The sequence below is a fragment of the Monodon monoceros genome, unplaced genomic scaffold (genome assembly GCF_005190385.1).
Source record: "Monodon monoceros isolate NGI ecotype Baffin Bay Population unplaced genomic scaffold, NGI_Narwhal_1 Super_Scaffold_7, whole genome shotgun sequence".
NCBI lineage: Eukaryota > Metazoa > Chordata > Mammalia > Artiodactyla > Monodontidae > Monodon > Monodon monoceros.
In genome coordinates this window covers 51,891,433-51,918,275 of record NW_021703784.1, presented here as the reverse complement: position 1 = coordinate 51,918,275, position 26,843 = coordinate 51,891,433, and the positions used below count along the sequence as shown (strand labels likewise).

Sequence of the window (26,843 nt, the reverse complement as noted above, 5' to 3'; positions counted from 1 at the left end):
TGAAAAGTTTCTGTGGCAGTAGGGACCAAGGTCTACTTAATCCGAACCACTTCCTTAGCTTCTCGGCTATGACAAGTTGCTATTTTAGGGAAATCTTTCTTTATATCGATCAGTGATTTCTAGATGGTTATCCTCGGGGCGGATTAGGATTTTGAAGACAGAAGGAGCTGCTTCCCCTGTTCTCTTTTCTGTGATGCCCCACGCGGCCTCCGTGCTCTTTACATGGGATTTTCGCAGGGCGGTTCTGGGCACCACGGGCCGGGGATCGCAGCCCCGGCAGGAGCAGACACAGCTGGAGGCAGAGGGCCTCTGGGAGCCACTGGAGCGTGCAGCCCAGCTCCCGGAAGGCTGCTTCCCAAAGGGTCAGCCCTCAGAGGAGGGTGCTGAGTCAGCTCTCGCCAAAGGAAACTTTATTTTCACCCTTTAGGCGCCCGTTGGGCTGCCTTTGTCATTTAAAATACCTTCTGAAAGAAGTCTCTGGGGAAGCAGGCCTCTAAAGGAGCCAGAGCAATTAACCCATTTAGGGTGGTCTTTAAAGTCTTCAAGTGGTGGAAGGGAATGGAGGGGTGGAGACAGGGAAGGGAGACAGGGACCTCGCATCCTTTACCCTGTTGAACTCCATAGCGTTCCCGACCTCGGGAGGTTTTTCCCATTTCACCTGCGGAGGAGATGAGGCTCTGAGAGGTTGGGTCCTGTGTCCAGGCTCGCACCTCTTGAGACCCAATTTCGGAAGCATTGACTGTGGCTCTGCTCTCTTGGCCGCACTGTGGTCCTTGCACAGTTTGTACTGCTTGCTCACCCCTTCATTCCCACTCATTAATTATCGCTGCATAAAAGGCATCTGCAAGGCCATGCACCAAGCTGTTAAAAGTGGCTAATCTCTGGGAGGAGGGATTACAAGAGAACGTCACTTGCTGCCTTTCTGCATTATCTGAATGTTAGCAAGCATTGTTACTTTTATAATTGACAGAAACAATAGAGGTAATCCCATTAAAATAATTTCACATTCTTCCATGAAAAAAAATCACACGAACCTTAACAAGCACTTATGGGGCACACTATGCAGCAGGGCCCACCCACCCTCACTTGCTAGGGCTGGGTCCACGCCAACACCAGCAGGCCCTTTGGCTCACCGGAGACCACTCAGTTTGGGGTTTCCGGGGACAGGAAGGTGGCAGGCAGAGTCTACCTGTGGGGTGACACTCACTGGCTCTCTCATGACCCACCAAACCCAGAGCAGCGGATCACTAAGGACCCAGACTCTCCCTTCAGGCGTGGGACACATTTATTACCAACCTTTAGAGTGACACACTCAGAGCAAGGCTCCAGGGAAGGACTCTGAAGTGCCTCTAGGTCCCCTGGGGAGCAGGGGTACAGAGGAGTGTAGCTGAGCAGACAGCTATAGGCCAAAGTCCCCCCATCTTCCCTGCACATCAATAGCGCAGTAATGCCATCAATTTGCTGCAGAACTTGCAACAACGTGATTGCTCTTATTCAGTTAATTAGCAAAGGGAGAGATTAAGGACTTTAATCTCCTGCCTTCTCTTCTACCTACAAGGCTTATTTACTTAGAAATGAACAAAGAATATCACCATATATATATATTTTTTTCCCAAGTAAATCTTAAGAAGGTTACTGGCTGACACACCTGTCAGCATCACACAGCACTAGGAAAATCAGAGTACCTTAGAAATTGCTCCACCATTGGCAAGATGGGGAAACTGAGGCCTGAAGAGGGACAGTGATTGGCCAAGGACAAACAGCCAGTGAGCTACAGAGCTGGGCCTGGAACCCATTCCAGGTTCCTATTTCTCTGCATGCTTTAAAACATGGGCAGCTAAAAGCTCTAGAGGAGCAATGACACTGACCCACCAAAAAGGACAATGCCACGCTCAGGAGCACAGAGGAAGAAGGCCCTGGAGGATGGTTTGGTTTCTGGTCACAGATAATGCAGGGCTCAAGATCCTGTCAGAGAGACTTCCCTGGTGGTGCAGTGGTTAAGCCTCTGCGCTCCCAATGCAGGGGGCCCGGGTTCGATCCCTGGTCAGGGAACTAGATCCCACATGCATTCCACAACTAAGAGTTCGCATGCCACAACTAAGGAGCCGGCAAGCTGCAACTAAGGAGCCCGCTTGCTGCAACTAAGGAGCCCGCCTGCCGCAACTAAGACTTGGCACAACCAAATAAATAAATAAATAAAATAAGTAAATATTACAAAAAAAAAAGATCCTGTCAGAAGAGAGACACAGATGTAGAGAACAAATGTATGGATACCAAGGGGGAAAGTGGGGGGAGGCGGTGGGAGGAATTAGGAGATTGGGATTGACACATATACACTATTGATACTATGTATAAAATAGATAACTAATAAGAACATACTGTATAGTACAGGGAACTCTACTCAATGCTCTGTGGTGACCTAAATGGGAGGGAAATCCAAAAAAAAGAGGGGATATATGTATATGTATAACTGATTCACTTTGCTGTATATCAGAAACTAACACAACATTGTAAAGCAACTATACTCCAATACAAATTAATTAAAAAAAAATAGGGACTTCCCTGGTGGCGCAGTGGTTGAGAATCTGCCTGCCAATGCAGGGGACATGGGTTCGATCCCTGGGCCAGGAAGATGCCACATGCCGTGGAGCAACTAAGCCCATGCGCCACAACTACTAAGCCTGTGCTCTAGAGCCCACGAGCCACAACTACTGAGCCCACGTGCCACACCTACTGAAGCCTGCGTGCCTAAAGCCTGTGTTCCGCAACGAGAGAAACCACGGCAATGAGAAGCCCGCGCACCGCAACAGGGTAGCCCCTGCTTGCTGCAACCAGAGAAAGCCCGCGTGCAGCAACGAAGACCCAACACAGCCAAAAATAAATTAATTAATTAAAATAAATAAATAAATAAAATAAAAAAGAAGAGAATCATCAAGGCCAAAGACCTCCTCCCTGAGTTTCAAAGAGGACAGAGGCTGGGAGAGTTCCTGATTAGGGGAGGGAGCTGGGGATAAAACACCTTTCTTTGTCATGGGGGATGGGGTGATGCCTGGAGGGCCTCAGCTCAGTACCCAGAGGAGCTCAGGTCACTTACCATGTGGCCTTCCACACCCTTCCAAGGTTAATGCCTATTTACTGTCCAGGTTCCTAGGTGTAAAAGAGCTGGGGACAGGATCCCACCAGCTCCCCACCTTGGGTCCTCTGTCCATGTTTTCTCTCTGCCCAGAATGTCCTGGGTTATTAAAGCCCTTGGTTATCTCTACCTGGCACACCCTACTAATTCTTTCAGATCCAGTGAATGCCTCCTCCAGGAAGCATTTCCTGATTTCCTCAGGCGCCTTGGAGGCTCTTCTCCTCAGTCCCCTCCACACCAGGTTCCTATCTCCCTTATCACCTTGGGCTGTAATGATCCCAAGAGAAAAGAAGTCTGACATTCTCTGAGCATTATTAAGTGTCAAGCAGGATGGTGGGAGCTTTCACATAGAGGCTGTCTATAAATTCCCTGGAGGGAGGTGGGTGGTGACTGTGACCATGACTAACCTTTACTAAACTCCTTCTCTATCCCAGGCCCTGTGATGAGCCTTCATCATGAGCTGGGTATCATACTGCCCATGTTATACTTGCTTAAGGAAGCAAGCTTAGAGGCAATGTGCCCTATCCAAAGTCCCACAGCAATAAAGCTTATATTTAATGCAAAGATGTCTGACTGCAGAGCCCGTGGATCCTACCTCATATCTCTCTGAATCTCTGCCTCCTTCTCCAGAACTTGGCCTGAAATTTAGTGCCACACAGGCACTTATTAATAAATGTTTGCAAAATCAACACGCAACCTACAATATTAAGTGAGGAAAGTCTCACTTCCTTTCCTCTTCTTCGATAATCAGGAAATCATGGGCCACTAGGGAGATTCCAAGTTACATCACATATATCACCCCACCCCCCTTGTAGGCTTGAATCTCCTCCAGGCTTTGAATTCTTGCAAAGAAGTGGACTGGCCACTGCTAGACACAGAGACGGTAAGCACCTTGGCCCAGGTCACACAGCACCTGACCGGGGGCTAAAACCTGTGTCTGCTGGCTCCTGGTCAGCCTGGAGTTTGGAGCTATTGCATCGTACCGCCCCCCGCCCCCCAACACACACACCTCTTCTCCTTAAGAGAGTCAGGGGGGCAGAGCTTAGAAGAGGTGTGTGATTATGGGCAGATCCATGCTTAAGCCCAGTGGCTCTTTCTGCAGTCAGCATTCAGCTCTGCAGCTGCCTGGGTCTCCAGGGGCCCCGTCTCTGGGCAGTGTGAAAGTCCAAGAACCTCCAGAGCCAGGAGCCTTTCTCTCAGCTTTCTCATGGTCAGTGGGAAAACTATCATACTGGTCTCTTAGGCAGGGTTCCGAGGAAGATCCAATAAAGCAACACGTGACAGTGGCTGGCACAGTCCCTGGCACATAGTAAGTAGTCAGTCGGTGCTATGTTCATTGTAACCATTCTTTTCTTTTCCGGTGTCTATCTTTGTCTCAGTACCTTTGTCCTACTCAGACTCTACCTGAACTTTCTGTCTCCTTGTGTCTGCCTGTGCTTCTCTACCCCTGCAGCTATGTCTGCCAGACGTCTGTCACGGGGGTGGGAACAGGAGCCCTCCACCCCCCGCACACCCCAGCGGCGCAACCAGGCAGTAGCGGGGCTTCCCGAGCCCACCGAGCCCCCCAGGTCCCCGAGAACCCTGAGTGCCCCCATGCGCCAGGCCCTTCCGCCCCTGCAAGCAGCCCAAGCAGACCGATTAATCAGCATCGCCAACGAAAGGAAAAACCAAACCCACAGAAGTTAGAAAGAGAGAGGGACTTACCGTTTGCCGCGACCCCCAGGCTGGCGGAGCCACTTTTAACTAAGAATGAATTAGGGACAAACTCTTCCTCAGAGTCTGAGTCCGGGGTTGGCTGGGCCACACCGTTGCCTAGCAACCGCCTCTGGCTCTCATTGGCCGGAGGGGAAGGGGGCGGGGAGGGGGACTGCTCAATAGGGGTTGATGAAGCGGATGAACAATGCAAGGGAGCACCTGCGAACCACAAACACAAACACAGACAGAAAAAAAAAATAATGAAAATTGGTTTTGAGGCACACGGGGAGGGGGAGGGAGCAAAATAAAACACGCATCAACAGGGGAGGGGGTTCCCAACACAGGCCGATCTACTGCACACGTGGCCCGGGGGCGGGCCTGATGCCTCCTTAAAGTTGGTGCAAACACCTTCTGAAGAGCTGGCCTCGTGCAGAAGTCTGCATGCTTGCAAAGAAGGCGTCCCTCGAAAACCCTTGGGAAGCCCTTCCTGCTTTGCCTGTTCTCTGAGAGAGGTCTGAAAATCTGGGGTCTAGTCCTGGTGGGTCTGTGTCATCTATCAAACAGCTGCCCGCCTCTGAGCTTCAGTGGCCTTGCTGGTAAAATGAGCAGCCGCACTGGGTGATCGCTGAGCCCCTGCAAGCTGGCCATTCTGTGATGTCACCGAACTGAAATAATGTTCTTATTGGTGAGATTTTAATCCAACATGCCTGGAACAGGCTCTGGGCCTCATAAAAGGTAGAGGGAGCTGGAGAGAATGATCCAGAGCCCCCTCCACCGCTGGCATTCCAGGATTTCAACACACTAATCTTTTACTTTTCTAAGAATCTGACATTTTAAGATTTTTAAGTCCTGACATTCTCTGCAAACTTCTTAAGAGAGCAAGAAATCTAGCAGTCTTTTTCACTTCTGTATGTATCCCCAGAATCTAGCATAGTACCTGGCACATAGTAGGCACTATATAAATATATGCTGAAGAGATAAATTCTAGGTGCCTAACAGACTGGGATTCTTAGGAGTCTCAGCAGACTAGGATTCTTAAGTTCTAATAGTCTCAGATGAAAAAACTGTACCGTATTTAGGACACTAACACTGTGAATTCCAAGATGCACTAAGTTAGGATGTTTGACTGCAAGTTTCTAACATGTCAGGGTTCCATGATTCTAAAAATCCCAGCTTTCTATAGTTTTGTGAGCACACTCCCAACTCTTCAAAAGGAGGAGGTGATGGCTGGCCAGGGACAAGACCTTTGGGGGCAACAATTTGCGGTCCTATCTGTGTCTGGGCTTTAGGCATGTGCAGTACATCATCTACAAGAGAGGGAACACAAGCACAGACACATAAAAGTATACAGTACAAGACAACGCATCCACTTGATAGCAAGGGCTATGTCTTTTTTCCCACCTTGACTGATAGAAGGTTTAAAACATAATCAGATCCATCCAGTTTTTCAGAGGCTGAAACTTAGGAAACATAAGGCAGCCCAGACATGTCATCATAAGATTTGGTAGAGCTCTATGGGGCAGGTGGCAAATAGAGCTGCTGATTGTTGAAAAAAAGCAAAACAAAACAAAGAAGCTTTTTGTGGTCTGTCTACCAAGAGAAGCTCACTCAGTTCAGTCACCATATCTTGCAGGATTTTGCAGGTTCCGTGACTCTCATGTCAACCCTTGAGCCCAACCACGTGTGACAACATTTTATAGAGTTGCTGTGTATGCCATTTGGTTGGTTCATATTAGAAATTCAGTAAGAGCAAGTGAGGCAGCAGGGATCCACAATCACGGTACAATCTCGGGGTAGCTTTTCCATCCGCGTTTTGGTTTACCTAAAAATCTGGGCTATGATTTATCTTAAAATCTTCCCAACCAGTGTTTCCAGTTCACCCTAGGGAGACCTTCCCTGACACCACTTACCACACAGCACTATAGGGATGATCATTCCTTTCTCTGAACTAACCTTTTTTTAGTTCTGTTATCATATTTGCCCTGCTGCATTTGTAGTTATCTGTCGTTCTCTCCTGTATAAGAGCATATGGCACATTCTTGGGATACAGTACATTCTTGGAGTGGGCTTTGGAGTTCAACAGAATTGGGGTTTGCATCACACCATAGCCTCCTATTGGCTGTATGATCTTGGGTAGATTTCTTCCAGTTCCTGATTTATCAGTTGGGAACTCCTCCCCTTTTATAAAGTTATTATAAGGACTAAAGATACTATACTACACCAGCACACAGTATGCTTGAAGAAGCAGAATCCCAGGGTCAGTGCTTACCAAATGTTTATTAAATTGAATGAAAGCACCCCACGAAGAACCCCATTTAAGATTTCCCTTCCTCTACAGTCCCAGTATTGGAAAGATTTTTGTCCGCCAGGCTGCATTTATTAAGCAATATACATTCGTCTCCTCATCTTTTATTAACCAAAGACACCTTCTAATCCCCAGTCAGGGCTTCTGATGAGCTTGAAATAAACAGCACCATACGATGCTGAGCTGTTAGAATTTCACACAAAGGTTAAGAAACATGATATGTTGTTCCAGGGTACTTGTTACAGCCTCTTCCTGAGTAGATCTGTCAAGCTTTATGAAATAAATAGTTCCCGAACTAGGTAAATTGTTCCATCACAAACTTCAGAGACCCTGGGCTAAGAACAGCACAGTCCCTCCCACTCCTCACGCCTGTTTCCTCTCCCTTCCATCCAGTCTCCAGGCCTCACCCTGGGCCTCTGGGGTTGCTCTGAATATTCATAACTTAACATTCAAAGGACCTAACAAGGTGCCAGACCCTTGGTAGGCGCACAATGACCCACAAGGTTTCTGTGATGTACAGAAACTACTGGACACATGTTAATTTCCTTCCTCTTATTCATCAGCATCTTTTAATTTAAGTGGTCCCCAAGTGGGGGCACAAAACCATCTCCTGGGTGCAAGAAAATTCTAGAAGTATTTATCTTTTATGTCACCCTTTTCTAATATCTATTTTGTATATGTTTTATAATATATGTAATGCATTTGTGCTCAAAATACACGTAATAAAATGCACTGCTGTATCAATTCGGCATCTACAGAAGCAGGGCAGGTTGTATTAAAAGAATGGGCTCTGGAACCAGACCCTACATTTGAATTCCAGTTGCACTACTTGCTAGTTCCGTAGTAGTGACCTTGGGCAAGTTACTTCACCCTTTGTGACTCAATTTCCTCATCTATGTAATGGAGATCAAAAAATAAAAAAGAATACCTACGTTACAGAGTTGCTCTGATGACTAAAGGAGTTAAAACAAGCAAAGTCTTGAGAACAGTGTGGCAGCCAGTAAACACCTAATGAACTTTAGATATTAGTATGCATAAATATGTATATATAAAGTGAGGGGCCCTACGTTTCTTTATTTTTTCTTTTAAGAGCAGTGTGCAACCGTAGAAGTATGGTGAACACTGTTTCATTCCAGAGACATTTCCTAAACACCCACCGAGCAGGCTAGAAGGTGAGGGATATATAAACTGTGAGAGGCGCAGCCCCCAAGGAGCTGGTGGAAGGGGAGGGAGAGTGTCACATGCAGCTGTAAGCAAGGCAGAGGTGGGACCTGTCAGAACAGGATGGAGGTGGGGACCTCACTTCAATTGGAGGAACCAAGGAAGGCTTTCTGGAGCCATAGAGGATTCCAGTGGGAAGAGATGAAGAGACGGGGTCTTGAGCATCCATGGCAGAGAGAGGAATACTCCGCCTCAGGCCCTCATCCTTCACCTGGTCTCAAGCAACCTGCCCACTATCACTTTACCTCTCAAGTCTCATGTGTTACCATTATTAACTTCTCACCGAGGGTGCTGAAATTTGCTGGCCTGCCCTCATTTCCACGCACTCACTGCTCTCTCTTCAGCTCAGGTTCACCGATTTGCACAACTTCAGGGCACCACTGGCATTGAATCTATCTGAATGGCACCCCCTGGAGCACAACTACAAAGTTTTGCCTCTGAGCTTTTGCACATGCTGTCCCTTTTGAGTGTTTCCTTTCCTGTTGCCCTTTCCTCATCACTACCACTCTGTGTGTCTCACTAGCCCCCACTCAGCCTCTGGGCTTAACCTCATGATCATCACCTCCAGGGAGTCTTCCATGATGCCTCAAGCCTGAGTTTGGGTTTGGCACCCCTCCGGGGGCTCCCGCAGCTCCCTGTACTTTCCCTGTTGCGACACTGCCCACACTGCAGTGTATACTTGTCTGTGGCCACCCACTAGCCTGATTGGCTTGTCCATTACCATATTCTCCAGTGCCCAGCACAGTGTCTGGTACATAGAAAGCACTATAAATATTTGTTAAATGAAGAAAGGATGGAAGGAAGGTAGGAGGGAAGAGGAGGACCTTGATTATAGCACAAAAGGTCTATGTAAAGAGAGAAGTGGGAAATGAGTCTCTGAGTAGCAGGTTTAGGCCTTGAACACAAGGAAAAGGAAATCAGACCATAACTGGGGAGTTACGCAAGTTTTTAAAGCAGGAACATGACAAGACCAGAGCTGTACTTTAGAAGGATCTGCTCTTGAAACTTAAGGCACCTGCTCAGCCACCCAGATCTCCTTTCTAATTGGCTCAGCTCAGCCAGGATGTTCAAAGTCCACATGATCTGGGCTTGCTTTTCAGGTGGGGCCCAGTTGCAGGTTCCTGTAGGCAAAAAAGGATGCCCCATGCCATGGGATTAGGAAATTGGGGTTTGGGGTTGCCTTTCCATGTATCCTGTTCATCAGCTGAAGGGAACTTGGTATTGTAGAATTTTCCACTGTGTCAAAATGAGATGGGATGACTGGAATGTCTCACCTCAACAACCAAGGCGGCCAGTGAAGGGCAGAGGGGAGCCATGCAAGTTTCCTGAGAGGAGGTCTCTCTGAGCCTAGCTCGAGCTTATAGTAGATAAGGGTGGAGAAAGAAAAAAAAAAAACAAAGTGAGGGAGTGCAGACACCCCTGTGGTCGAGGGGTGGGGCTGGGGGAATAAACATTTGCAGAACCCCTTCTGGAGGCCAGGAACGGGGCCAGGTGTTTTACAAGATCTCTTCCTCACAAAAAACAATGCACTGGAAAATCCATCCCCATTTCCGAGGTCAAGAAGTAGAGGCCTACATTTGCCTGTGGTCACAGGACCTGGGTGAGAACCCGCACTGCAGTGCTGTGTCCACTGAGGGGTGTGAATTAAATTTATCAGCCCTGGGGACTTCCCTGGTGGCACAGTGGTTGACAGTCCGCCTGCCGATGCAGGGGACACGGGTTCGTGCCCCGGTCCGGGAAGATCCCACATGCCGCAGAGCGGCTGGGCCCATGAGCCATGGCCGCTGAGCCTGCGCGTCCAGAGCCTGTGCTCTGCAACGAGAGAGGCCGCGACAGTGAGAGGCCTGCGTACCGGAAAAAAAAAAAAAAAAAGCCACTGTAAAGAGCTTTTGAGGGGAGGCTGAGAGTACGCTTGCAAGGAACCTGGGAGTCTCAAGGTGAGGGCTCAACCAACATGGATTCCCTCTGCCATCCCTCCAGCTGTAGGTCTTTGAAAGTAAGAACAGGGTGATTTTGGGGAATAAATAATGACAGATCTGCAAGGCTGCCAATGACACCTTTATCAATATGCATCGCTTACTGACATCATATAAGAGGAAAAGTGTTAGGGAGATGGACAGGATATATGAAAGGAGCACATGACAAGGGAGTCCTGAGATCTACAGAAAGAGCAATTTCAGTCCCTCACACCTTTGTGTGCATTGATGGTAGCTTTCCTTAGCGTCTGAGACGTAACCTATAACCAGGGCAAGCTGGTGCTCAAGGAAGAGCCTCTAGCATTCTGGATTCTGAGTTGTCTTTGGAATACACCATGAGACTAAAGTGTGAAGGGCTAGCTGATGGACGAGTTTATTACTCTGTCAAAGAAAAGAAGACCATTAACAAAATGCACTTTTTTACACTTTTCTCAGCAGTCCTGAGAAATCCATCTAAACACCCAAACGGAACCTTACTGATCTCCATGAGACCCCATCTAGGCTCCAGTGGGGAAAGTCATGGCCTGCTCACACCGTGGGGAAGTGTGAGTCCTAGCTGTGAAACCAGAGCACGAGCTGTATGCTGCAGGGAGCCCCTGGGTTAAGGGAAGAGCCTCCTAATAACCTTCGAACCAGCAGCCCCGCATTGTAGAAGCTTGTTATAAAATGCTTAGCATAGTGCCCAGTAAACGGCAATTACTTAGTAAATGATACCTAGAAAATACCAAAACAAAACCTGTAGACCTAAACAGGTAGCTCATCTCAATGGAACCCTGAGCTGATGGATTCATCCTTCCCGTGAAGCCTGGCTGTGTTTCACCTCTTCAGTCTCCCTTCTAGAAATACTCAAGCCCCCCCACTTAAAACCAAATGCATTCGCTCTCTCCTCATGAGCCAACCTCATATCTATTGCCTCTTAACAGGGCAGCCAGTTGCTCCACTGAATAAGGAAAACCTTATTCAGTTCTGAGCAGAGGATGGGGCATTAAGGGAAACTTGGATCTCCTTCCGATATGAAGGTCTGAGGCTGCTAGAGGACCAGGGACTCCACTGCAGGGATAGCGTGTCCTGCTTTTGATGGCAGTGAGTGATGGTCACGCCTGTAGCTGAAACAACCCAGCCTGCCCAACAGGGACCACAGCTGCTCATCTCTGTGTCCTGGCCTGGCTCAGAGTCTCAGCTTAGAAAAGGTCTGCAGAACCAGTTCCCACCGTTATTTTAAATGGATTGAAATCCACTGTGGCAAGCATCTCAAAGTGCTGAAAATCTGAAGCTACAGCACTAGAGGGACCATTTGTTCTGCTTTGCCAGTGAGAGCCCCAACTGACATCTGTTATCCTGCAACGATTAATCATAGTGCCCTGCCTTTACTCTAAAGATGTCCTGATTTGGACAATTATATGGCCACCCCATTTGAGGGCAGTATAGATTCGGTTCCACATCAGAGGCTATAGTCTGCTGCAACAGACTAGGGGTCAAGAGATCTGGGTGCAGGTCAACAGTGTGCTGTGGCATCATGGGCAGGGCCTCTGGCCTCTCTGGCCCTCACATTCCCATTTGGGGAGTTGGAGCAGAATACTCTAAGGTTCTTTTGTGGTCCAACATTCTACAAGATAGGAGTAACAGTAGTACATACCTCAAGGGGTTGTTTTGAGGATTAAAGGAGACTGTGGAAAAAATGCAGGATAAAAACGATTTCATTTATAATGAAAAGTTAGGCCCTTTCGGTATAGTGAGTGCTCGTAAGACATTTATAGACTAAATGAATTTGTATAAATGCATTCCTATACAGAAGATTGGCTGAAAAAAATCTTTAACGATGGTTATCACTGATATGGGCAATTTTTAATTTTTAAAATATGTCTTCAAAATTCTCTACATTGAGCATATATAGTTATCTTTATACTTTTAAAAATTATTTTTTAAAACTTCAGGAGAAAATGAAATAATAAATGTGACAATACCTGGCATCTAGTAGGTGCTAAAATAGATGTTGGTTTTAAATACAAACAAGATTCTATGCACTGATATTGGTAATATAATTTGATATAGTTGATTTTTAAAATGTGAAAAGCTTTTAATTGAGCAATTCCACTTCTAGGAATTTACCCTAGAACACAATTATGACGTTTCAGAAGATTTATTTATAAGGGTATTCATCACAACATCGTTTGTAATAGTCAAAAGTAAAATTAAAAAAAATGTTAAAGAGGAAAAACATCCTTTATATTAAAAAGTGACTAATTATGTAAATTAAGGCATATCAGTAGAATGTTAATATGTAGACATTATAAGCCATGTTTGTAAAGAATGTTTAAGGACCTGGGAAATAGGATATTAAAAAAGCATGGGGCAAAACTGTATAAAAAATAACTGTGACATTTGTTTGAGTGTGTGTGTGTGTGTGTGTAATTAACAAAAATGTTAATGCCTGTTACCTTAGGGCAGTAGAATTATGAATAAATTTTATTCATTTTTTATATTTTTTTATATTTTCTAATTCTTTCAAGGAACAAATGTGATAATAAGATTTTTTTTTAAAGTTATTTTAAAAAGAAGAAAACACACACACAGAAAGAAGCAAAGACAGCAGCTTCTGCTTTGTGTCCCTCATGGGATGAGCCTGGCAGAAGCACAGCCTCCTGGGTCCAAAGTCGCCTTCTTTTCCAGCCCATTAAATCTTTGTGGGTCTTACTCCCCAAGCAGGGCAGCTCCCACTAAGTCAACTCTCCTCTCCTCGACAGTGGTTATTTTCAGAAGCAGGTCTGGGGCCATCTGTCTCTGTGACTTATGTTGGGAAAATAGTCTCTGGAAAACAGGACACAGTAAATTTCTCAGGCTCAGCTCATTTGATCTCCAGCTCTCCTCCTCACAGGTTTCTCAGGGCCAGGTTTTTTTTTTTTTTTTTGGTTTTGTTTTTTTTTAAGCATTCACCAGGAAAGGAACTCTGCTTTCACCTGCCCACCTGGGGAAGCCCAGTGACTCGTGTACCTTCCACATCAACACCAAATAAAGAGTGACTTAGGTCTCTCTGGTCTTCCCACAAGGATGACCTGTCCGCTGCCTGCTAGTTTGTTTGATACAGGTATATTAAATGAGGACATTCAATGATTTTTTTTGTAATAACAGCTTTATTGAGATATAAATACATACCATGCAAGTCACCCATGTAAAGTGTACGATTCAATGGCATTAAGTATATTCACAGGGTAGTCCAACCATCACAATACATTTTAGAATATTTCCATCACCCCAAGAAGAAACCACACAGTCATTAACAGTCACTCATTTCCTTCCAACCCTCTGCAGCCCTGGACAATTACTAATCTGCTTTCTGTCTCTACAGATTTGCCTATTCTGGACATTTTATATAAATGGAATTATATAATATGTGCTCTTTTGTGACTGTCTTCTTTTACTGAATATAATGTTTTCAAGGTTCATCTATGTTGTAACACAGATCAGGATGACATTTCATTTTATTGCTGAATGATATTGCATGGTACAGATGTACCGTATTTTATTTATCCATTCTTCAGTTGATGGAAACTCTACTTTTTGGCTCTTCCAAATAATGCTGCTACAAACATTTGCGTACAAGTTTTTGTGTGGACACATGCTTTCATTTCTCTCAGTATACGGCTAAGAGTGGAATTGCTGGATTGTACGGTAACTGTGTTCGACCTCTTGATGAACTGCTGGATCGTTTTCCAAAGTGGCTGCACCATTTCACGTTCCCATCTGCCGTGTTTGAGGGTTCCAATTTCTCCATATCCTTGCCAATACTTGTTATTGTCCGTCCTTTTGATTATAGCCAGCCTAGTGGGTGTGAAGTGGCATCTTATTGTGGTTTTTGAGTTGCATTTCCTAATGGCTAACAATGTTGAGCATCTTCTCATGTGCTTATTGGCCATTTTTATGTCTTCTTTGGAGAAATGTCTATTCAGATCACTTGCCCGTTTGTAAATTGAGTTGTCTTTTTTTTATTATTGAGTGGCAGGCATTGATTTTTTCATCAAATATTTATTTTGTGCCTACCTTGCGCCAGGCAATGTTGTAAGCATCACTGATAGGCAAGGAAGACAGAGCCTTGCCCTCAGAAGCGTACATTCTAGTGGAGGAGGAAATCAATACACAAGTAAGCAAATAACTATGTAGAGCAAGGTCAGGTGATGAGAGATGCTATGAAGAAAAGTTTAATGCAATAAGAGGTTAGGCGTGATGGGGTGGGTGTGTTGTTTTAAGTAAGGTGGTCAGGGAAGGCCTCTCTGAGGAGGTGACATTTAAGCAGAGACCTGAAGTAAGTAAATGAGTGAGCTACACAAACATCTGCGGGAAGAGGTTTCCAGGCAGAGTGCCCAGCAACTGCAAAGTCCGGGCAGTAGAAGCAAGTTCATTTGAGAGACAGCAAGGAAGCTGGTATAGCTGGAGGAGTATAAGGAAGAGAGTGCTGAGAAATGAACCTTGAGAGGTGGCCAGGGGGCCAGATCACAGACGTGCATATTGCAAACAAAGGCCACTATGCATACATGTTCTTATTAGTGAGTTCCCTGAGGGCAGGGGCTGGTTTTATTTATCTCCATATGTTCACAGCCCACACAATGACTTCATATATAGCGGGTACCAGTACATACTGGAATCTTACTGAGCTACTAATAAAACAATGCCCACATGTGAATTGTATTTACTCTACAGTTTACAGAAAATGTTCACATCCATGATCTTATTTGATCCTTACCATATCCAAGTGAGGTAATGACCATCACCCCCATTTTACAGATAGAAAAACTGAGTCTAGGAGAGGCGATAGGACTAGTGCAGGGACATACAACTGGTAAGGGGCTAAGTGGGACTCCGACCCAGGGGAGGGGCAGCAGTAAGATCTGAATTTAAAACTGGTTATTGTGGGTTTCGGGTAGGTTGCTTCCTCTTTTAGAGCTCTGGGATCTTCAGGATCTGGGCCTACCTTCTAGGGGTCCTGTGAAGAGTATATAATCAAAGCATGCGTGTCTGGGGCCTAGCATGGGCCTGGCATACAGTAAGTGCTCAACAGTGGCAGCTCTTCCCCAGCTTCCCTTTATTACCAGCCCTAGCTATACACTCAGGCAGGCTCTTCGTGTGAGGCCTTGACTGGGTACTGGAGACAGAGAGCTAAGACCAGCCCTTCCCCTAGAGGGGAGCCCGGTCTCATGGGTGAAGGAAACAAACGCATTATTTAACGTGAGAGAGACAGGGATGCCGGTGGAGGGGGGTGAGTGGTGAGGGAGGTGCCGAGGGGCAGGGCAGGGGAAATGGGAGACCCATGGAGCTCTGATGATCAGCTGCAACCCCAGATTTCTCCCAGGTGCTGTTAACCTTTTCCAAGAGCTGCCCCAAAGGGATTTAAGATGGTCCACCCAGGCCGCTGGAGGCTCAAATCAGCCTGATGGGGAGGCGTCCTTCTGTGGGATGTCGGGGAGAGGGAAGGCACAGGGCAAGCTGGATTATCTCTGTCTGTCAAAATCTGCTGGCAAACATGATCAAGGAGCCACTGAAATTTATGGTGGGTCTCGAACAATCTGTGGTCACAGAGTGTTCTGTTGAACAGGAAGGCTTCAGTTTGCATTTTTGCAGTGAGATTTGATTAAGAAAGTGCCTCCCAACAGCTGTTCCCAAAATCATTGGGTTAAAAAAAATACACACACACACACACACATATATAATATATAGTTCCCTCTCCCAGATTCGATTTACACAGCTGCAAAATTCCAGGCCCTAAGACACAGGAAGAGCACAACCTGATTGCCAAGCCCCACCACTACTCAGACATTGTGGGAAGGGTGGAGGTATTAAAGAGGCAAAAGATAGGGAGCTGGGGAGAAAAAAGGGCCCAGTTGATGGAAGGAGGGGAGGGCACTGATATTAATTGGGCAACTACTGCGTGTGCAGCACTGTGGAAGCTTTATATATACATCATCTTACCCAACCCTCACACCCCCACCCCTGTGAAGGTGTTAGGCTCTCTCCAGATGACAGATGCAGACCTTGAGGTTCAAAGAGAGACTCTTCAGGGTCACCCAGCTGGTGGGCACAAGGCTGGGTTCTGGGCCTTGTTCTGTCAGACTCTAAGCCCATATTTGTGCCACTAATATAATCTGAATGAAGGGTTTACTTCCTTGATCTCTCATCAGCCATGGCAACAGGACTATACGTTTAAAGAGGTTAATTTTCTCAAAGCCCCAGGGCTAGTGAGTGTGGAGCTGGGATTCCAACTCAGGCCAGCCACCTGAGCCCACGGCCAGAGTTATTCCTAGAAACTCACTCTGTCTTTCAGGGTCTTAGATGAGGGTCAAGGATTAGTGTAATCAATGAACTGGGCAAAGATTAACCAGGAAAAAAAAAAACCTCCATGTAAAATAAAGCCAGAATTGTATATTTACCGTTTGTGCAGTTTTCCAAATATCTGTTATATTTCAACAAAAGGTTTTAAAAAATACCAGAAGGCCCTGTGGTGTGAATGTAAGCATATAGTGAGAGATTTTTCCTTAAATAGTTTCCTCCCATAAATGCCCTGATTCTAAACAGCTTTCTTGGAGCTTACTCACTGTGCCAAAGCCTCCTTCCCATCAGGTTTCCACAGAACTTTTTGAAACTTTTTTGGGAAAGCACAAATGTAGTAAAGGCCAAGCTTTCCAGAAATTTCTCTACTCCCACTCCAGGAAAGCGTGAAAAATCAAGGAAAGCAGTCAGGGGGAGACAGTGCACAAGTAAAGAGATGGTTGCCTAAACCTGCTCCCAAGCAGCTGGGTCTCCCAAAGACTGAATTTCCCCAGAGAGAGGCTCTCAAAGCCAGGGGCCCTGTAGGAGGTTTTGGGCAAAAACTGGAAGAAAAACAGGGTTGTTTTTTTTTTTTGGCTGCGTTGGGTCTTCGTTGCTGCGTGTGGGCTTTCTCTAGTTGCAGAGAGCTGGGGTTACTCTTCCTTGCGGTGCGTGGGCTTCTCATTGCGGTGGCTTCTCATGTTGGGGAGCACGGGTTCTACCGGCGTGGGCTTCGGTAGTTGTGGTGCACGGGCTTAGTTGCTCCGCGGCACGTGGGATCTTCCAGGACCAGGACTCGAACCCGTGTCCCCTGCATCGGCAGGCAGATTCCTAACCACTGCATCACAAGGGAAGTCCCAAAACGGGGTTGTTTTTTTCTCCCAAACTATACTCTGTACAGAAAGGAGCTTTGGAGATGGGAAGGGAAGGGAATAAACATCTACCAAATGCTGTCTGCGTGTTGAGTGCCACACTAAGCACTTTACACAGGTTTCCGACATACCCTTCAGAGCAAGCGTCACTCCCTCCCTCCCTCCACAAATCACTGAGGTCCCCCCCCATGTCAAGTTCTCCACGAGGAGCTGGGGACACCAAGAGAAACAGAATCGTGTGAAGTGCCTGTCTTGGGCAGCTGCAAGTTTCCTTGGGCTGCTGCAACCAAGTGCCACAAACTGAGTTATCTTTAAACAACAGAAATTTATGGCTTCACGGTCCTAGAGGCTAGAAGTCCAAAATCAAAGTGTTGGCAGAGTCGTGCTCCGCCGACACCTGCAGAGGAATCATTCTCTGCCTCTTCCTAGCTTCTCGTGCTCTGCCGGCCATCTTGCTGTTCCTTGGCTTGCAGCTGGACCATGCCAACCTCTGCCCTCCATGTCACAGGACCTTCTCCCTCCACCCGTCTCTGTCCCCACATGGCTGTCTTCTTGGAAGGACACCAGTGATACTGGATTAGGAGCCCACTCTCCTCCAGTATGACCTCATCTTGACTAATTACATCTGCAATGACCACTATTTCCAAATAAGGTCACATGCTGAGGTACTAGGGGTTAGGACTCGAACATATCTTTTATTTTTTGGAGGGGGTGCAATTCAACTCATAACACTGTCCTTGTAGAGCTTATGCTATAGAAGCTTTGTTTTGAAGATGAATAAGGTGAGGCACAGAGAGGCCAAGTGACTCACTCAAGATCTATAGGTAGTAAATCCCAAGTCCAGGTCTGAGTCCAGAGCCCATATTCTGTCTGCCATACCACCCTGTCCTGCCGGCGTGGGGTTTCCTCAGCTGGTGGTCATTTTTATCAAAGGAGATTTTGCATACGTCATCACATTTTGTCCTTGTGACACCTCTGTGAGGTAGGTACTATTATTCCCATTTTACTGACACAGGAAACGAGCTCCAGAAAGGCTGGAGTCACTCGGTTTGCAAGAGGAGGCGCAGGATTGAACCCAAGTAGGTTAGACCCTGTACCCAGGCTTTCGCTGCAGCCACACCAAGATCAATGGCCCCATGGTGGGGGACTGGATGCCGGAAATGGAGTGAGAAATCAACACAACCAGCTAATGGAAAGCCCTATCTCCAAGGCTGCCCCGGGGAAGGACAGGCACCCTGACGGACGGCACTGGATTGGAAAAGAAAGAGGTTAGCTGGGTCTGTTTCTTTTAACCAGAAAGGCTCATCTCGAGAGGGAAGAATTTGTATTTTGGAAACTAAAGACGTTCAATATTTTGAGCCCAGGAGTTCAGATCTCCCCTTACTCCTTGGCGAGCAGAGTCTGATCCCTGCTGGCAAATGGGATTTCTTGCTTCCTGGAGGGGAGGGCCCTGGGCAACGCTTGAGTATAAATCTTCTCAGGGGTTTCTTGGGCAGAGCCAGAGGAGCAGCATCCCTATCACTTTAGCACAGGCACACATGGACTGCATCTGCCTCAGATTTCACAGGGTTTGGGAAAATGAGAGGAGAGAGAGGTGCCTGCAGGGTGGGGACGATATTGAGAATGTTCCTACGTGCCAAGTCCACAGAGTCCAGCGGTCTGTGAGGCTGGGTGATGGGTTGTGTGTAATTTGTCACAGGTCCCTGGGCAAATCCAGGGAGGAGAGTGCCACCCTCTTGGGGAAGAAGACCAAGCATCCTTCTGGAGCGTCCTGACAACTAGATCCTGCCCCAGTTCTCAGCAACCCCAGGGGACTCCAACCAGCACCCCCACGGAGCTGGGGAGGGGAATCAGATTGGGTTCTCTCTGCCTTTGAGAAGTTTCCAGTTTAGTGGCCGAGCAAACCCTGAATGGGCAATTATCCCACAGTGCTGGGAGAGTGGGAACACAAAGAGCAGGCCCTTGATTAATGGAGCATGGGGCACAGTGGCACTTTCCTGCAGGAAGTGATGTCTAAGCAGAAGCCTAAAGGTGAACCAGGAGCTGGCCAGACGAAGGCGGCATTGTGGGTGTGTGCTTGTGAGTGGTGTGTGCACGTGTGTGTGTGTTTCGGGGGAGGGGCTGGTTTCAGTGTCCTAGGCAGAGAGAAATGCATGTGCGGGGGCCCAAGGTAGGGAACTGCAAGTATTAACGGCGGGTATGTGTGGAGGAGAGGTGGGGAAGTGGTAGAGAGAGGAAGGAGAGACAGAAGCAGGGTTCTGGCACTATAGAGGCCTCTGGTAGACTCCAGGGCCGGCCCCTATTCCCTGGGTTCTCAGTCCAGCAGTGGTGAGCAACTAGGCTGGGCCACCTGAATTAAGTCACCCAACTTCTCTGGGTCTCTAGCTGAAAATTCCCATGGTTACACAGGTGGCCTTCTAAGCTCTGGTAGAGCCCCAATAATACAAACTAGCCAGACTGACTTACGTGATTCCGCTTAATCCTCATATCCGCTCTCTGAGTTTCTCTTTATTACCCCCATTTAGCAGAGGGGAGCAGAGAAGTTCAAAGAAGGTTAAGTGACTACATTCTGTACGTCTCTGATTTTCTAAAAGAAACTGCCCTCAGGCTTTCTGCCTGAATAACTGAGTCTTTTGCTCTCAGAGGAATTTTATGCAGGAGAGAGAGAACTTGTTAATAACACCAATGATAACAATAGCTACCGCTGATTGGGAACCTTCCCTTTGCCAGATATCATAGTAAGCTGTGTACAGACATGCATCCATTTTAACCCTCACAACAAGCTTACCCTCATTAGAGACGAGGAGACTTGGACTTACAGTGGTCAATCCAGTTGGCCAAGGTCACTGGGCTGACTGGGAATGGGAGAGCCAGGAGGTGGCCCCAGGTGGCCAACTCCAGCCACAGCCTGAGCTCCTAATCACTTCTCTTAAAAGGAGCAAAGTCTTCTAGTCCAACCTGTGGGTTTACACATGAGGAAACTGAGGCCTGGAGAGGTGAGAGAATGAGCCCAAGGTCCATAATAAGGTGCGGCAGAGGGTGGTTCTGTGCCATTAATATCAGTGATAGTAACGGGAACGAGAGGCAGCCTAACACAGAGGGTGGAAAATGGACTCTGAAGCCAACTGTCTGAGTTCGAATCCCAGTTCTGCCACTTAGTAGTAGCAGAAGCCTGGGCATGATCTTAAGTTCCCCGAGGCTCAGTTTCTTTCTCTGTAGAATAGGGATGATGATATACCTACCTCACAGGGTCGTGTGGGGATTAAAGAGCTGGGTCATGAAAGCACCTGGCATAACGTAAGCTCTCTATCAGCACCTGCTGTTGCCATTGATTCACAACGTGCTCTGTGCTTGACGCACTTTATCTGTAATTCTCACAGCAACTGCAGAGAGGGGTTATCATCCCCATGGTACAGATGGGGGAACAAGTCTAGAGAAATTAAATAACATGCCCGACCTTACACGGCATGCAAGCTGTAGACGCTGGGTTGGAAGCCACGTCTGTCGGACGCCCAAGTCCATGTCATATCCCATAATAACCCCTCCCCATGCATCCAGCCTTGCCAAGAGCACTGGCATCCATCACCTCATCACTACGAAGTATGGGCCTATTTTTAAATGCTGATAATTGTCATATCTCTATGGCAGTTGTGTACGCGCACCTGTGTGTGTGAGAAGTTCTGATGAACGAGAAAGCACAACCACAAGCAGGATGGATGGTTCCATCCAAGTACCATCTATTATCCCACAATAGAATTAAAATTATTCTACAAGGATAACAACAATTCATCCTGCTTGCAGAGTCTTCTAGGGCTCAGAAAACTCTTTCACATCTATTATCTCACTGCATCCCCCATAATCGCCCTGGAGGGAGGGGAGTAGAGTTAATTGCATTATTTTCCATGTGTAGCAGCCACTCTTGGTTGCCTACCAACATCAATGGCCCTTGCTAACAGAATCCTGACTTGGCCCTTGCTAACAGAATCCTGATTTGTTCAGCTAGCCATGCCTTCGAGATGTGTCAGGTCATGGATCCTGACTTTTATAAATCACAACAGTCCTGTTCCTCTTGGGGGATTGTGAACCACTGTCCAATCAGATAGGAGGAGAGGTCTCGGGCTTCCCCGGACATTGTGCCATCTGGACACAATGCCTGAGGCTGCCGTAGCTGAAGCCAAGAAGGTAAATCTGAGCTCTGATGAGCAGACCTGGAGTCGCACCACCTCCGGACTTCTTGCTCAGTGAGATAATAAATGTTGAAGTTAACAGTGATCATTCAAGCCAGTTTGAGGTGGGGTTTTGTATAAGGCATCCTCAGATTTCCTACTTCACTGCAGACAAGTCTTCATAAACATTCATTCCTACTACTTGTGCTTTTCCCTCTTAGCCATGCCCTATGCTAAGTACTTTATGAACTTCACTTAATCCTCACAGTACCTCCGAGCGGCAGGTGTTACTGTTTGCATGTTACGGTTGGCCTGGTCACAGCTCAGGCAGGTAGTGTGAGGTCTCCCAAATCCCAAAGCCCGTACTCTTCCAGGACGCTGCTCTGCTACTCTCACCGGGTGGCCAGCAAACTGTAGCTCAGTTCCCTCTCACCAACGATGAGCAGCTCCTGCAGGCTCTGTCCCTGGGGCCAGGACTCGCCAAAGGGAAGGCTGAAGGACCCTCTTCCCAAGAAGCTGGGGAAGGCGGCTGCATAATGGTTCTGCTGCTGCTTCCTCAGCTAGTAAGCAGGATGATAATACCTGCCCTGCAGACAGGTTGAGGGGCTGGGAGTAGGTGGTGCCCTCGGTCTCCCTCCAAGGACACGCCACTTTCCTTAATGGGCGATAATCCCTGGATCCCCTGTTTGGCAAGTACTGCATGCCAGACATTGGGAACCAGTCGCAAGCAAACAGGGCCACCCTGCTCTCTTGAATTTCTTGTCTAATGAGGCAAACATGCTTGGAGGCCTCGTCTCATGTTAGCCCCAGGCCCTCTGAGGGCTGTAGCCTCTTCTGAAAACTGGTGGTTAGAGTTGCCCTCTTCTCAGGGATGACGCCAGAGTCCAATGTCCCATCCCCTGGGCTCCCATTTCCTGTCTGCTTCTGTGATTGACAAGTGATGACACCCCTGCTGCAAGCCTTGACTCCCTCTCAGAGGGTCCCCCGCCACCAGTCCAGGCAAGAGTCACTGTGCCTCAAGTGGGCAAGCTGGATGCTGCCCCTCCAGCCCTCCTCACACCCTCCCTGGGCCTGCCACCCTGGGACGCTTTCACACTCCCTGGAGACTTGCCTCTCTCCTGGCTGACAGTGTCCCACCCAGCTGCAATGCCCAACAATCCAGCCAGGCCCTGGCTAACGCGCTTCCCTCGGAGGGGCTTATCCAAAGGCTGACAGATGGCTCTCCATGTCAGAAATTATTTCCTGACGCCCAGCTGAGGCATCCCTGGCCCTGCATCACCTGCTGGTGGTAAGTCCCTGCTTTTCCTGCTCTTTGGAATCTCTGCTGATGCTACACGTCGTCAGCTAAACGGCCCTCCTCTGTGCTTCTGTTTTGCTCGTTTTTACATCTGCTGTCTGTTCAACAACACATTACTGATGCCTACTGTGTGCCAGGCCCTGTTCCAGGCACTGGGGACACAGATGGATGGCACAGCTCTGCCTGCAGGGAGTTCACAGTCTAACTGGGGATACTGATGAGCAAAGTGTATGTGCTGGAGACCTAGGGCCTCCTGAAGGTGGGGAGAGGCCTAGCCTGCCTTGTTCCGAGCCTGGCAGAGGGGAGGCATTCCACTCACAGATTGTTTCTTGAGCCAAGAGATGCTCTGCTCAGCCTCTGGAGTTGGCTGGCCTCTGTCCCAGGGAATTTCCGATCACAGTGGGGGAGTGGGGGAGGGGGCGGGGTGGCCGCTGAGGGCAGGGAGTCAGGGGCCCTGGCTTTCAGGCTCAGCCTGTCACTAACTTTCTCTACCTCTGAGCAAACTGCCAGCCTAACCAGAACTTGGTTTTCTCAGTTATCAAGTGGGAGGCCTCAGGGAATGTTCTAGAAGAAGTGGCTGGTCATCCATCTGTCAGGGATCATGGGGAAGGGATTCCAGCAATGGGAAGGAGAGAAGAAGCGGGCCGGGATGAAGTCCCCAGGCCCTCCTGACTCTGGATTCTCTGCACCGCTCTGGGCCTCAGGTTTCTCATCTGGAGAACAAGGGGATCGGGCTTCGGAATCAGACGGATTTAAGTTCAGCCCCATCTCTGCCTCTTGCTTTGTGATCTCTGATAAGTTACTTCATCTCCCTGAGCCTTAATTTCCTCAGATGCAAAATGGGGATTTGCAGCATCTGCCTTGTTATATTGGTATGAGGCTTAGAATATGATAAATGACGCCTGGCACGGTATTTGGCACAGAGTAAATATCAAGTAAATGTTAATTCCTCCTCCTCTGAGGGGTGAGATGCCCTTGAGAGTACTTCAAAAGGAAAATTCTGGTGACACAGTTTCTCACCTGACTTGTTAGTGGGATGAGGGGTGCAGACTGCATCTGCCCCTTAGGATCAGAGTCTCCTGGCTGGACTGGACCTTGAAAATCAACAACTGTCCACCCCCTTCCTGTATCTGCCCTCCCAGATCCAATGACTGAACCTCCTCCAAGACAAGGTTGCTGCTGACATACCTCCCGGTACAAGGAACTCACTACTCACTCCAGAGGCAGGCTGTTCCTGTCTGATTCAGCTCTGACTGCCATAAAATTCTTCCTTCTAATGAGGCAAAAGAGTGCTACTGCCGCTTCTACTACTATCACTAATCATAACTAACACAGGCATAATTCAGAGAGATTGTGGGTTCAGATCCAGACCAAGGCAATAAAGTGAGTATCGCAATAAAGCGAGTCACACACATTTTTTGGTTTCCCAGTGCATATAAAAGTTATGTTTACAATACACTGTAATCCATTAAGTGTGCGATAGCATTATGTCTAAAAAACGTACATACCTTAATTAAAAAATAGTTTATTGCTAAAAAATCCTAACCATCCTTTCAGCCTTCAGCCAGTTGCAATCTTTTTGCAATAGTAACATCAAAGATCACGGATCACAGATCACCATAACAAATATAATAATGAAAAAGTTTGAAATATTGGGGAATTACCTAAACATGACACAGAGACACAAAGTGAGCAAATGCTGTTGGAAAAATGGCGCCGAAAGACCTGCTCGATGCAGGGTCGCCACAAATCTTCAATCTGTGAAAAACACAACTGTGAAGCGCAATAAAGTGCAACAAAATGAGGTACGCCTGTAACGGCACAGTGATTAAGAACACAGACTCCAGAGCTCCTAGCCATTTAAAATTTTAAATTAAAAAAACTTTAGTTTTAATTAATTAAAATTAAACAAAAAATCCAGCTCCTCAGTCACAGGAGCCACATTTTGAATGTTTAATAGCCCCAGTGAACATCTCTGCTCTAGGGCCAGACAGTCAGGGATAGGACCCTGGCTCTGCTACTCACTAGCCTTGTGATCTTACTCAAGTTCCTTAGCTTCTTTATGCCTCAGTTTCCTCATCTGTAAAATGAGATAAAAATGGGATAAAAATGGTGCTTGCTTCACAGGGCTTCTGTGAGAATTAAATAAATGAAAATATGGAAAGTGCTTAGAAACACGCTGGTTTTACGAGTGTTTGCTTGTTAATAAAAACGTCACTGGTTTGATACCCACTCTGTGCCAAGCCCCGTACTAGACATTTGATGTAGACATGTCAGACACACATTTTTTTCCACACCCAAATGAGTTTTTTCACAAGCCCAAAGATAAATTGCTGGGTTAAAGAACATGAATATTTGACATTTTACAAAGATAGTGTGGAATCACCTTCCAAAAGGGGAGGTACAGATTTTACACTTTCACCAATAACATACATGTTTCCCCATAACCTGAGCAACCCTGGATAGTCTTACAATTTTTAACCCTTGCTTATCTGATAGATGTAAAATATCTTAAAGTCATTTTCATATTCATTACTTTATTAGTGAGTTTGAGCATTTTTCTATGTTTATCAGATATTTGTATTAATGTATCTATGAATTGATGTACATGTCTGAATTTTTTCTTATTGGGTTGTTTACTTTTCCTATTTATTGATTCTAAGGCTTTCTGTATGTTAAAAAGATTAATGTATTTTCTAATATGCAAATATTTTCCCACTTTCCTTTGACAAAATGCTCATGTTGTTGTTTTCTTGTCACGCAGAAATGCTTAACTTCTATCCTTCATTCTTTTTCTTTATGGCTTCTGGCTTCGGTGAAGATCGGCCTACTTCCCGAATTGTCATCAGGTCTCCCCGGGCTCCCTAGAGATCTGAGGAGCAGCGAGGAAGCTCCTACAGACAAAACAGGGGCACTGCCCCACGCTATCCTGCGTGCACTCAGGGGACCTGCCACATTTGACGGACCCTGTCCTTTCAAGTCCCCAGTCTCCCTTTAGGATGCATCAGGAGAAGGATACAATCCCTGCATAAAATTTGATTCTCATTTTGAATTCACAAGGAGCAGCTCTCTCTTTTCTTCTGGGCTCTTCACCCTCCTGAAATGGAAGTGGAGGAATGCTGAGGCAGAAAGAATGTGATGAGAGTTTTCAGTTTTGCTAGACCACCCAGTGAAGCCACTAGTAAATTCCTGAACCACAAAATCTGTGTGAAACAATAAATGTTGTTGTTGCCGTTTTAAGCGGCTAAATTTGAAGGTAATTTGTTACATAGCAGGTGAAAATACATAAGGGCCATTTGGATTAAATGGTGAGCAGCCCTCACAGATGAGCTTGAATCTTAAAGGATTCACAAGGCCAATCATCTTTGCCCTGCCTGAGGGCTAAGATTCAGGTGGCTGCTTCTCAACGCAGAGCCTGGTTTTTAGCTGTTCTGTGGTCTTCGTGATTCCCTTTAACTTTTCCTTTTTGTGCTACATCCACACAGCAAAGGCCCAGACCTGAGCTACTGCATTCTTTAGCTGCATCCCCTTAACCTTAATCGTCTAGGCCTGAATACTGTCAAATCTTACAAAGAAGAAATAAAAATCTGCAACTTGTTTATTAATAAATTAGCCCTATTGAACCCCACAGCTTATCAACAGCTGTGTTTGATACCAACTCTCTTCATTAGAATATCAATCATTCGTGTCAAGATTTGCCTCATTCTGTTAACATTAACCAGAGGGAACATTTTGATTAGGACTTAGCATTGAAAGACTGTGGAAGAATCACAGGACACAGGAAAGCACCTAGAAATAGTTTTGGCCCAGTTCTTCTGTCCCTAGGCAGATGTTTTAACTATGTTTGAATACATCTAGAGTAAGAGACTCACACAATATCC

General features: G+C 46.8%; 1 protein-coding gene across 1 annotated transcript in view; it reads right to left on the bottom strand.

Annotated features, from left to right (window-relative positions):
* The window catches only part of TENM4 (teneurin transmembrane protein 4), a 740,944-nt gene that overhangs the window by 290,065 nt on the left and 424,036 nt on the right, over positions 1-26,843 (bottom strand). The window contains exon 7 of the mRNA XM_029207627.1: positions 4,838-5,047. Coding sequence (XP_029063460.1) covers positions 4,838-5,047 — 210 coding nt within the window. The remainder of the gene's footprint in view (positions 1-4,837; positions 5,048-26,843) is intronic.